Source organism: Macrotis lagotis, chromosome 1, assembly GCF_037893015.1.
Source record: "Macrotis lagotis isolate mMagLag1 chromosome 1, bilby.v1.9.chrom.fasta, whole genome shotgun sequence".
Lineage (NCBI taxonomy): Eukaryota > Metazoa > Chordata > Mammalia > Peramelemorphia > Peramelidae > Macrotis > Macrotis lagotis.
The window spans coordinates 575,830,977-575,844,549 of record NC_133658.1 but is presented as its reverse complement, the minus strand read 5'-3'; the positions used below and the strand labels follow the sequence as shown (position 1 = coordinate 575,844,549).

Below are 13,573 nucleotides of genomic sequence, written 5' to 3'. Positions count from 1 at the left end.
TTTATCTAGTCATTCAGTTGAACTTGTGATGGATTTTAATAAGTCTTTGTGAAGAGAAATAAAGATTTCAACAGAAGGTATTTGTCCAGATGAATCAGTGATACAGGTTTAAAGTAAGCATGCAAATTCCATATGTATAACCTATGTCAAATTGCTGGCCTTCTCAATGGGGAAAGGAAGGAAAGGAGGTAGAAAATTTGGAACTCAAAATTTGAAAAAGAATGCATAAATTGTTAACATTTAATTGGGGGGGGAATAAACTATTATATTATCATGTTAAAAAAGTAAGCATGCCATTTGAGGATGAGGTATGACTGAAATCTCAGTGCTGTGTCATTGATTCCTCTTTTGTATTTTGTGTCCTTAGCATATCAAGCGGCTTTAGCTCTGGGTCAAGACCCATCCAATGATTGCAATGACAGCCAAAGGACTGTCCGAATTGTGGCTCAGAGACGTGGACAGAATGAGCCAGTTTTGGGTGTGGAATACCGGCAACGCAAGATTACTATCCAGAATCGTGAGTGAACCACAGAATGTCTAGAGGCAAAAGTTGAGAAGAGTGAGGAAGGGGAAATTAAGGGGCACAGTAGATAGAGTACTGACCCTGGAGTCAAGAGAAGCTAAGTTCAAATCTGATCTCAGACGTTTGACATTTACTAGCTATGTGACCCTGGATAAGGTCACTTAACCCTGATTTCATCACCAAAAACAACAACAACAAAAAAAAAAAAGACTGAGAAGTAGATCCCAATGAGAAGAGTAACCTACTAGGAACTGAAGTGGGTATAGTCAGAAACCTTCACTTTTGAGTTGGTTTCAATTAAGAATCTGAGGGTAGAATCTAGAATCAAGAATACTAATTTCACATCCCATCTCAGATATTTACTAGCTGTATGACCTTGGGCATCATTTGAGCTCTAGTGTTTTCACCTGTAAAAATAAAGGAGTTGGGTTCAGTGGCTTCCAAGGTTTCCTCTCACGCTAAATCTTTGAACCTGTGAAATCATTTTACAAGTGAGAAAAGAATCCCAGAGAGGGTTAGTGATTTGCCTTTTAGCAAGAATGAAGGTACTGAAGATTCCAAAGAAGGACCCTATCAATAACTGAGACTCAGTTGTATCTGCCTCTCCAGTAACTAAAACCTGGTTATTTTGGCATCTTAAATTTTTTAACTTGAAGGTCCCTTAAAGAACATTTATTTCATCCTTCCCTTCCTTATTTCACAGAGAGGGAAACTGAGGTCTAAGGAGTTTTAAATGACCTGCTAGAGGTTACAAATGTAAATGAATAGAATCAGTCTCAAAACCAGGAAGATCTGGGTATAAGACCCTTTCCTGATACTTACTGGCTGTGGGACCTAGGGTAAGTCAATTAACATCTTGCTGCCACTCTCTAAGTTGCAAAGAAGCTGCTTACTTGCAGTATAGAGAGTCTTCCATATTTGGAAATCAAAATACTTCCTATATGGTACATTTTGTGAGATTTACCATCTCTCTGACTACTTGACCTCACCCAGAGAATCTGAAAAACTCACATGTGTGGTTATACAGTAAGATGGTAGTTTACAGTATATTGTCTTCAATTCTCCTTGCCAAGCATGTGTCACGAAATTCAGAAAAGCAAAGCTTTATAGACTGAAAAAATATATAGGGTTCAGAGAAAATAAAAGCGATGCCAATGGACAGCACTGTTCTCTAGATATTTTCAGTCAGTCACAAACAATCATGTATTAGTGACGTTGGGCAAGTCACTTAACCCTAATTGCCTTACATCCAGGACCATTTCTGATTCATATTTGGCCACTAAACCCAGATGGCTCCGGAGGAGGAAGTGAGGCTGGTGACTTGACACAGCACCCCTCACTCAAATCCAGTTCACATAGATGTCATGGCATCATTTCCCTGATGTCATGGTCATCTTGGAGAACTCAGATGTCTAACTGTCTCAGCAGAAAAATCAGAATTCTCTTTTGTAGCTTTAACACCTCTGCTCAAGATTTCTCCCTTGTATTAATGTTGACCTAATCAACCTATGCCCTCCTGCTGCTCGGGGATGTTTGTTCTGTCTTTCTCATTTTTAAGTCTTTGGTGTAAGTCAAGGTTAATTCACTCTTGACTCCAATTATCGATGCTCTCTTTTCTGTTGGCACCTAAATGGCACATCTCCCAACTAAGAAAGTACTCTGTCTGTTCAAAGTTTAACTTTTGTTAGTTAACTTTTGTTAAGCATCTCATTTGTCTCTTTTAAAACCCTTGAATCTTCTGGGAATGGGGGATTGATTGGTAGGAAATGACAGTCAAAAACTAGACAAGGTTTCTTTTGGGCGGTGGGAGGGGAGTTTTGGGGGATTTTTTGGCAAAGCAACAGGGTTAAGTGACATGCCCAAGGAAGTGCAACTAAGTAAATATTAAGTGTCTGAGGTCATCTTTGAACTCAGGACCTCCTGACTCCAGGATTGGTGCTCTATCTACTGCGCCACCTAGTTGCCCCTAGTCAAAGCTTCTGAAGCAGATTTTATCACTATGCTTGGGGAAAGCTGCACATTCCCCAGAAAATAATGAACAGAGTTAGTGGGTAGGAGGATAAGGGGGAGAGAAACACAATCATCACATGTCATTGTTGCTATTTTTTAGCAAGTCTCTTTTACCTAGATTCTTTCAGGTTAGGAAAAGTCTCCGTTCATTAACCTTATTCTTAACTCATTTGCCCCCACTATATTTGTCTATTGTAGACCTTGAACGAATTATCCCTCTTTCTTACTTTCCTTTTTCTCAAAAGAATGCTTCATCCCTCACTTCAAACTCCCCCCCCCTTTTTTTCCCTCATCTCTCAAACCCCTTCCCAGAGCTCTTAACCCCTCTGTTCTACTCTTTATGCTCAATTATTCTTTCATCTTGGGTGATTTTAAAATTACCTCCCCTAAATCTCACTTCTATCACTATGATCCCAAATTAATTTTTTGGTTCTATAACAAGAACTCAGGGATATACTTTAGATACTTATATACTGAGATATTTACTAGACTCAAAGAACCTACACTTCTGTTCATCTGGCTGTTGGGGTTCTCTCTTCCTGTACCAAAGTTCTACAGATTCTTTCTCCACAATAAAAAAAAACCCCCACTAAACTTTGCCCTCCCGAGATCTGAGTTTGAGTGCTTACTGTCTCAGTGACCTCAGGCAAATCATTTAATTCTCTGATTCTCAATTTCTTCATCTGCAAAAAGGATGCTACTTGTGCTCCTAACTCACAGGATTGTTTTAGTGCTTTTTAAACATAAAGTGCTATACAAATAAATCATCTTTATCATCATTATGATTTCTCAGATTTGGTTCTTCCACTGTATTTACATGAAAATGACAGTAGAACTGAGATGGCAGAGTAGAGGAATCACTCAGCAAACCCCTCCCAACATCCCCCCTCCAAACAACTTTAAAATAGCATCCCAAATCAAAATTTGGAGTGGCAGAGACAACAAAAGATCAGGGTGAGACATTCTTCAAGACAACTTAAGAAGGTGAAAGGAGAGATCTATGTTATGGGCAGAAGCTGGTCCCAGAGCCAATGTAGATACCTCACCAGTGGTAGGACTTGGTGATAGCAAAAGCATAAACAGCATTGGGAGCTCTCAAGTTAGAAAGGGTAAAAGGATCTGACAACTGCTCAAAAAGAGATTATAAGGGACTCCTGTGCTAGCACTGGATATAGAACTAGAAGTTTTGGCAATATATTGCTGATACCCACTTCTAGGTCACAGATCACGGGTGGTAAGGGCCAACTTTTGGTTAAAAGGAAGTAGAGGTCCTAAGGAGCACTGTCACTTTTATCCTAAAGAATCAGGGTCCATTCTTGGGTAAAAATCAGAAAGCAGATCAGGAAAGCAGTGATCATACCTCTTCCCAAATTATCCCACCTTGGAAGCACCAAAAACCATGTCCAAAATGCTCTTGAAAAAAATAGCAATGTGAAAAACCAGAAGTTGGGGAGAGTGCTCCTAGGAACAGAGACCAACTTTGACATAAATTCAAAGTGAAGATGTAGGCTGGGAATATGAGCAAGTAAAAAAATGAAACTTACCATACTATGCTGACACAGAAGCAAACTCAGAAGACAATAAAGCCAAAAGTACTACAAGCAAAAGCTCAAAGAAAAATGTAGATTGGACATGAAGCCAACAAAAATTCCAGGATTAGGTTTTTTAAAAATTATTTGAAAATCAAGAGAAAAATAAGTAAATGAAAATGAGGGAGAAAGCTATGAAAAGGTAATTAACATCTTGGTAAAAAGAGGCACAAAAATACTGAAGAAAATGAAGAATTAGAAAACTTCACTGATGAAAATAACTCCTTAAAATTAGAATTGGATCTGGAAAATACATTGTGGGAAAATAACAAGAATTTATTGGACTATCTGAAATCTACAAGCAAAGAAAATGCCTAGATAACATAGTTAAAAAAATTATAAAGATAGAAGTTGAAAAAAAATCTACTAATCATCACCTAAAATAGATCCCAAAATGGAAATTCCCAGAAATATTATAGCTGAATTCTAGAACTTCAAGATCAAAGAAAAACTACTTTAAGCATTCAAATATATTGGAGCCACAGGAGCTGCAGGATCACATGAGATTTAGTATCTATCATGTTAAGGAACCAGAACACTTGGTATATGTTCCAGAAGGCAAAATAGTAAGTTTAAAAAAAAAAGAGTTAAGTTAAACTGTTTATATTTCTGTAGGGAAAGATGATACATATAACTTCTAAGTACTTGATCATTATGGCAGTTAGAAGGATTTTACATAAACAGTGCAGAAGTGAGCTGATTATATCGGGATGCTGTGAAAAAATGGATGGGCAAGAAAGAGGGATATCCTGGGAGAAGGGGGAAAGGAGAATAATGGGAGAAATTATCTCACAAAAAAAACATATAGTGAAGAGGGACATGATAGCAGATTAGGTAATATATAAGCCTTACTCTCATCTAAAATTGGTTCAAAGAGGGAAATACACACACACACACACTAAATTGGGTATAGAAATCTATCTTATCCAAACAAAGTAATAGGAGGGCAAGAGAACAAGAGAAGGGAAATGGGGGGGGGGGGGGGCGGGGAGTGGGCATAATGAAAAGGAAAGGTGAATAAAGGAGGGGTGTTGTCAAAAGCAAAATAGACTTTAAAGCAGGGACAGGATAAAGAGAGCAAAGAATAAACAAAATGGATAGCAAAAACAGAAAGAGAATTGTAGACTAATTTTCTTAATATCAATAAGAATGCATGACTAGTTCAATATTGGGAAAATTATAATCAATTATATTATTAAGAAAATAACAAAAATCATATATTATATCAACACAGAAAAAGTTTCACAAAATATAATACTCATTCCTAATAAACACTAGAAAACATGACAAAAATGTTGCCTTAAAATGATAAATAATATCTATCTAAAACCAATGTGCTATAGGTATAAGTAGAATGTATCTATGACAGGGATGAGGTAAAACGCCTTCCCAATAAGATCAGGGGTGAAGCAAGTGGCTATTATCACTACTATTATTCAATATAGAGTTATAAAATCTGGCTATACCAATAAGGTAAGGGGGAAAAAGCAGCTTGGTGAAGGAGATACCAAAAATACTGAAGAAAATAACATTTTAAAAGCTAGTTTCAGTCAAATAGAAAAAGCAGTGCAAAAGACCACTGAGAAAAAGAATGTCTTAGGAAACAGAATTGACCATTTGGAAAAAGAAATACAAAAACTCTCTGAAGAAAATAATTCCTTAAAATGTAGAATGGAGCTAAGGGAAGCTGACGACTTCATGCAAAATAAAAAAAAAAAACAATAAAACAAAACCAAAAGGATAAAAACCTAGAAGAAAATGTCAAATATCTCACTGAGAAAACAACTGATCTAGTAAACAGATCCAGGAGCAATAGTTTAAAAAAGTATTAAACTACCTGAAAGTCATGACCAAAAAAAAGAGCCCAGACCTCATTTTTCAAGAAATTATCCAAGAAAACTACCCCGACATCCTAGAAGTAGATGGAAAAATAGAAATTGAAAGAATCCATAATCACTTCTTGAAAGAGATTCCCAAAATAAAAACAGCCAGTAATATTATAGCTAAATTTCAGAACTCTAAATCATAGGGAAAATATTCCTTGCAGCCAGAAAGAAATAATTCAGATACAGTGGAGCTACAATCAGGATAACACAAGACTTAGCAGCTTCTACATAAGGGCTCATGGGGCTTGGAATATGATATTCCAGAAGGTAAAAGCTTGGATTACAATCAAGAATCAGCTACCCAGCAAAACTGAACAAAGTCTTTCAGAAGAAAAGATGAACATTCAATGAAATAGGGAACTTTCAAACTTTCCTGATGAAATGACCAGAGCTGAACAGAAAGTTTGATCTTCCAGTATGGGACTCCAGTGAAATATAGTGAAGGTGGACAGGAAGGGCAAGTCATGAGGAACTTGATGGTGTATTCCTGCATGGGAAGATGATACTAATAATTCATGAACCTTCTCGTTTATTAGGGCAGTTAGAAGGAGCATATATTGACAAGGCATTTGAATTTGAAGGTATACTGTATTAAAAAGATGGAGTTAATGGGAAGAAAGGAATGTACTATGAGAAAAGGAAAGGAGAAGTAGAATGGGCTAAGTTATTTCATATAAAGAAGGCAAGAAAAAGCTTTTGCAGGGGAGTGGAAGAGGGGATAGCATTCCCTCCGAGAGGGAATAGCATGCGTACTCAATTGGGTATAAAAATCTATCTAACCCTAGAGGAAAATAGGAGAGAAAGGGGATGGAAGAAAGGGGATGGGAGGAGCAGGGAGCTGTAAATGATAGAGGGAAAGGAAGATCATGGGAGAGGGTAATCAGATGCAATACACTTTCAAGGAGGGTCAGGGTGAAAGGAAAGAGGAATAGAATAAATAAATGGGAGAACAGGATGGAGGGAAATACAGCTAGCAACTGTGGGAAGACAAATAACTGTTGCAAAGTGAAGAGCATGTATATAGTAACAGTAATTGATGTCAAATCTGAAAGACTTAGCTACAAAGATGATGAACCAAGATAGTTCCAAAGGATTCATGATGGAAAATGCTCTCCAAAACCAAAGAAAGAGAGGGACCTGATAAACTCTGAATGCAATAGTAGCATATTTTTTTCTTGTTTGTAGTTGTTTTCTTTTGTAACATGGCTAATATAGAAATATGTTTTGCATGACTTCAAAGATATAATTGACATCAAATTACTTTCCTTCTCTGGGGATAAGGAGGAATGGGAGGAAAAGAATTGGGAATTCAAAAAAAATTTTTTAAAAAACATTGAAAAATGTTTACATGTAATCATAAAATACTTAATGAAATATATAAAAAAATTTTTAACAGAAAAGAGGCAGTATTGGTCACAGTATGTAACAGTCTAGTATGGGATCTCTGGGTATTTAGCCACTCATAAGGCCTGAACTTACACTTACTCTCTCCCTCTCCCTCTCCCTCTCCCCCCTCCCCCTCCCTCTCTCCTTCCCTCCCCTCCCTCCCCCTTCTTCTTTTCCCCCATCTTTTTTCCTCTTCTTATTCCCTTTTCCTTCTTCCCTCTATCCTTCTACCTCCCTTCCCCATCTCTTTCTCTGTCAATGTCTCTTTCTTTCACACCATGTACACGATACTAGACTATTAGATCTAGAAGGAATTTTATCCAATTTCTTAATTTTCCAGATAATCAAAGTGAGATTCAGAAAAGTTTAAAGATTTTCCCAAGGTCACACAGCTACTAGTATCAGGATTGGAACTTAGATCTCCAACTCAAGTAATCTTTCTACTACCTCATACTAATATGAATACCATTTGTATTACAGATCAATAGTGTCAAACTCATTAGTAACAGGGTCACTTATCTGTACATAAGAATCCCTACAGGAACATATTGACTTAGTTTTAAAATATAATATTTTCTATGTTATTATGTTTATATTTATTTTATTAAATATTTTCCAATACCATTTTAATCTGGTTGGAGCTCTACTTACTGTTTCAGGCTTTGTGGCCCCACCAGTCATGTGTAACTGGTTACAATGACTAGTATATTCAGTATGTATGCTCCAGTGTATTAAAACCACTCCAAAAACCATGACAAAGCAATATAGATGCTATATTTTATTTGGGAATGGTTTACTCATAATACTAAGAATAAGGAAGAAAAAGAATAAATAGGTCACATTTATATATCAATTTATAGCTTGCAAACTACTTTTATAGCCTGAAATTGTTAGCATAGACAGCTAGATGATATAGTGGCCAGGGTGCTGGATCTGGAGTCAGGAAGACTCATCTTCCTGAGTTCAAATTCAGCCTCAGACACTTAGTAGCTGTGTGTGACCCTGTGTAAGTCACTTTACCCTGATTGCTTTGGTTCCCTCATCTATAAATTGAACTGGAGAAAGAAACTGCAAACCACTTCAGTATCTTTGCCAAGAAAAACCCAAATGGAGTAGCAAAAGGTTGAATACATTTGAAATTACTAAACATTAAGAACAATTATTAGTATCCCTCCTATTGATAAGGGATATTAGAGGGAACTAGGTGGCATCAGAAATAAAATGCTAGTCCTAGATTCAGAAAGACCAGAGTTCAAATTCAGCCTTAAAAACTTATAAATTGGGTGACTCTAGGCAAGTAACTCTCTCTTTGCCTCAGTTCCCAGTAAAATGAGGGTGTTAGACTCAATAGACTAATGTTTCTTCCAGCTCTAAATCTGGAAATGCTAGAAACAACTAGTGGTGCAGTGGATAGAGTGCTGGGTCATCAGTGAAGAAGATCTGAGGGAATAAATAGGTGGCACAGGGGATAGAAAACTAGGTTCAAATCTGGCCTCAGACACTAAATATTTAGCTATGTTCTCAGGCAAGTCACATAAACCCATTGTCCAGTTTTTTAAAAAAAAGATCTGAGTTCAGATTTGGTTTCAGATACTTCCTAGCTGTACAAATCACACCCTCTCTCTGCCTCAGTTTCCTTAACTATAAAATGGGGATAATAATGGTACCTATCACCCAAGGTTCTTGTGAATATTAAATAATAATAATAATAATGTTTGTAAAGTATTTAGTACATCACCTCCAACATAAATATAAGTAGTCAAATTGTAGGTTTTGATTTTCACCCTTCCAAAGGGAGTTGTATTATCTCTTTAACTCCAGAGGGAGTTATATTGTCTCTTAAATAGATAATATTCATTTTCAAAATACTTTTAAATTCAGGTCAACAAATGTACTCTTTATTGGGGAGGAAGATTGTTTTTGCCCTCTAAGGTCTTATGAGCTCGTAGAGAAAGATGATAATCTACTGAAGAATTATGCCTGCTTCTTCTTATTTAAAGAAGTTCACTAAACTGTATGTTTTTAGGGTCTGAAATGCTTTTTGTTTAAGACTTTTTCATTTGTTGCTTAGTCCTGTGGGAATCTGGGAACCCCTTTTGGAGATTTCTTGGTAAAGATATTGGAGTTATTTGCCATTTCTTTCTCCATTTCATTTTGCACATGAGGAAACTGAGGCAAACAGTGTTAAAGGCCTTGCCCAAGATCACCCAACTAGTACCTGCCTATGGCTGCAATTGAACTCAGATCTTCCTGACTCCAGGCCCTGTACTCTATCCACTTGTAATCTTATGTTTAAGATATTGTTGGTCAAAATAGTTTTATCAGAGCATAGTTCTGGGTAAAGAATATTGATTCTTGTGCCAGAGGACCTAAGTTCAAATCCCATCTCTGGTCCTTACTATCTTTGTGATTTGAGATAAGTTACTTCAACCTTTCTGGGTTGTTCCTATAGTCCTTTTCAAGGCTACATCTGTGATCCTATGATAGAAATATATTTTTCTACCACATTCAGAGAAAAGAGAGAGTAAGCTGAAAGAAAATGTTGATGTTGATCAGCTTGAGAGAAAAGAATTTTTAAGGTCAAAAAAGGCCATGAGAGATTCTAGCAGGATTTGGAAAGATTGTGTAAAAGATTCAGTACCTTCTCCTAACCAGTCTATTTTCTCTCTTCCTCTTGCTTCATAGGAGCAGATCTTGTGATTAATGAGGTGATGTGGTGGGACCATGGAGTCTATTACTGTGCCATCGAGGCTCCTGGGGATACCTCAGGAGATCCAGATAAGGAAGTGAAGCTCATTGTTCTCCGTAAGTACTCTTTTCTCTTTTTCTCTGTGGCTAAATGTCACCCTCATACTTTTTTTTTAAATCTCAAAGACAGTTGATGGATATATTTCAAGGAATCTGCAGACTTGGCTGAAAAAAAATTTATAGTATAATTTCAATATAATTGGTTTTCTTGAAAATCATATGTATATTTCTTATGCATTCAAAAGCATGACTCTTAAGATCTATAAGCTTCACCAGACTGCCAAAGGGGACCATGACACAAACAAGAGTCAGAATTCTTGCTCTTAGGTTAAGCCCATTGAATGATCAGTTATAGCACTATTCTTATTTAGTGTACCTTACCCAGCTTAGAGGGGAAAACCTACACAAAGGAAGAATTCATAGGAAGATAGGAAGAATTCACAGATCAAAACTAGAAGGAATCTTAAGACCGTTTAGTGCAATACCAATTTTTTTAGATAATTTATTTTGTATTTATTTTTTAAATTTTCAAATATGTATTTTTGTCTCCCTTTCACACATTCTCATTGTGGGGAAAAAAGAATGAAAGAAAAGCAAAACCCTTTCAACACAGAAGTATAGTCAAACAAATCAAATTCCTGCCTTGGCCATGTCTAAAAAAGAATCTATGTCTCTTTGTGCATCTTGAATCTATCATCTCTTGGTCAGGAATTTGGTATTATGCTTCTTCATCAGTCCTTTGGTGTCATGTTAATCCTTTGATTTTACAAAGGAGGAAACTGAGTCTCAAAGAGGTTAAGTTACTTGCTTAAGGTCACATGGATAATAAGGATCAGAGAGAGAGAGACAGGATTTGAAACCAGGACCCTATCTACTATATCACCTTTCTCATATAGTACAACACAATGCTGCAGTAATGCTGGAAATATTTTTTTTTGTTTGAAGCAGAGAAACAGTGTAATTGAATAAGAAATTTCCTAGGTGAGTTAGTGGAGGGCCACAGAACTTCATGACTTAATTGTAATCATATTTTAGAGGTTTCTGCCCTTTCTGTTTCTTTGGCTCCGTCCTGGATCTTCCTACTGTTCTCTACCAACTTAAGGAGAACTGGAGATCAATCTCTGTTTTATCAGGGATAGCCTGTTGTTAATCTAAGTCACATTCTATGGGAATGGCATACTCATCTCAGAAGGGTCTTTATGGGAGATAAAAGAAAGGATAAAAGGATAAAAGAAGAAGTTGGGTCAGAGTCAGTAAATTGAGCTTTTATTAAGTGTTTACTCCATATGAACCTACTGTACTAAATAATGGGGATACAAAGAAAGAAAAAAGGATGATCCCTGCTCTTAAGGAGCTCATATTCCAATGGGGAAAATAATATGAAAACTTTGTAAGCAGAGGGAAGATATTAACCTCAAGAAGGATTAGGAAAAGTTCAGAAGATGGGATTTTAGCTGAGTCTTAATGGAAATCAGGGAGGGAAGGAGGGACTGAGGGGGAAGCACATTCCAGGCATGAGGAATAGATCATAAGAGCATAGGTTTATAGATTTAGAACCAGAAAAGTTCTTGAAGGTCGTTAAGAACCACCTTATTTATGGGTGGGGGAACCTGAGACTGAGCCAGAGGTTAAGTAATTTGTCCAGTCATACAACTATGTCTATAAATGGGGAAAAATATGGTAGAAGGTTGGAGGAGCTGTCAATTATTGGGAAGAAACATTTTTGGAACTCCTTTCTTTCCCTTGTGCCTGCTCCTTCTGCCTCTAAATTATCCTTTTTCAAAAAAATTAAAGTAAATTAAAGTTTTTGCTTAATAAAATATTCTTTTTTTTAATATTTTATAAGTTTCTACCATCTCCCTTCCCTCTCCCCTTGGTGGCAAATAGTCCAGAAAAAGTTCTATCTGTACATTATATATCAGTTATTTTGTGTAAAAGGAACTAGGACTAAGAGGAAAGAAAGAAAACCATGAGACAGGAAGGAAAAATAAAGAGAAGTTTTAGGAAAGTGAACATAGTATGCATTCAGATTCCTTGAGGTTACCCCTCTCTGGATGTGAATGGTATTATCCATAACAGGTCTCCCATAACTTGATCTCTGAACTGTTGAAAGGAGCTGTATCCATCATAGTTTAACTCAGTGTTGTTAATGCATACAATGATCTCTTGGTTCTGCTCCCTTAACTCAGCAATATAAAAAAATATTTAATTCTTAAATAACAAAAAATAATTTTCTCTTCTAGTGCCTTCCAATACCAAAAAAATGGAAAAGAAAAATAAACCATTGTATCAAATAAATATAGTCAGTCAAAACTAATGTCTGCATAAACCATGTCCTAAAAAGTCTCTATCTCATTCTGTGTCCCAGGTCTAGCATTCTCTGTTAGGAAGTGAGTATTGCAATGATGTCCTTGATCCTCTTGAATTTTGTGAACTTTATTATCATGGAATGAAATTTTTGAGGTTTTTTTCCCCACACTTCAGTTGCCCATGGAGTCATCGTGCTAGGGAAATCAAGGGGTTTTTACAACATGGAGAGTGCCCCTCTGGAGAGGGCACTTCTGTGTATAATTAACTGACCCTGCCTTGCTCTTTGCAGATTGGCTGACAGTGATTTTCATCATCCTTGGCATCATCCTCTTAATCGTGTTGGTCAGTGTGTGCTGGTGCCAGTGCTGTCCTCAGTATTGCTGCTGCTACATCCGCTGTCCTTGCTGTCCTACCCGGTGCTGTTGCCCAGAGAAAGGTGAGGGGATTTCTGAGGTATAACTTTCCTAGGTTCACTCAAAAAAGCTTTTTTTTTTTTAAAAAAATCTCCATATTCTCCCCTGTTCCCATTCACTATTCAGTCTGAGAAGAGTTCACAGAATTCTAAAATCATAACATGTCACATTTAGAAAGGAACCATTGAGTTTATCCCCATGAAGAAACTAAGGCCCAGAGAACATTGAAATGAAAATAATGTTTAAACCTTAAGGTCATAAGAAAGGTGTCTGATTACAGGATTATAGAGATATTTAGAGGCCTTTAAGTCCAACTACTAATTTTATAGATGAGATTACTAAGACCAGAAAAATAAAATGACTTACCAGGTCAGACAGCTAGTAAGTGTCTACAGCAGGATTTGAACCCTAGTCTTCCTGACTTCAAGGTCATCAGCTAACACTAAACTATGCTGCCTCTTGGCATTATTGTTGCTATTCTGCCTAAAGAGCTAGTCTTAGTGAGCTAGTTCCCTTGTGATAAATACAGATGATGGGGAATAAAGACACAATGGGATGTACACCCTGAAATGGGTATAGGACTTTCAAAATTATGGTATGGGGTAGAGGTGGGTTGGAAGTGGGGTGGTTCATACTACAAATGACCCTAGTCAGTTTAATAGAAACTAGGCTAACTTATCAAAGGAGTATTTAGCCCTTACATAATCC

General features: G+C 36.8%; 1 protein-coding gene and 1 long non-coding RNA gene across 6 annotated transcripts in view; one reads left to right on the top strand and one right to left on the bottom strand.

Annotated features, from left to right (window-relative positions):
• ILDR1 (immunoglobulin like domain containing receptor 1) overlaps positions 1–13,573 on the top strand; it is a 70,515-nt gene that overhangs the window by 39,713 nt on the left and 17,229 nt on the right. For all 5 annotated transcript variants that reach the window (XM_074214641.1, XM_074214639.1, XM_074214638.1 and 2 more), the window contains exons 3-5: positions 368–517; positions 10,080–10,199; positions 12,742–12,888. In XM_074214641.1, coding sequence (XP_074070742.1) covers positions 368–517; positions 10,080–10,199; positions 12,742–12,888 — 417 coding nt within the window. The remainder of the gene's footprint in view (positions 1–367; positions 518–10,079; positions 10,200–12,741; positions 12,889–13,573) is intronic.
• The window catches only part of LOC141507199 (uncharacterized), a 41,554-nt gene that overhangs the window by 13,602 nt on the left and 14,379 nt on the right, over positions 1–13,573 (bottom strand). The window lies entirely within an intron of this gene.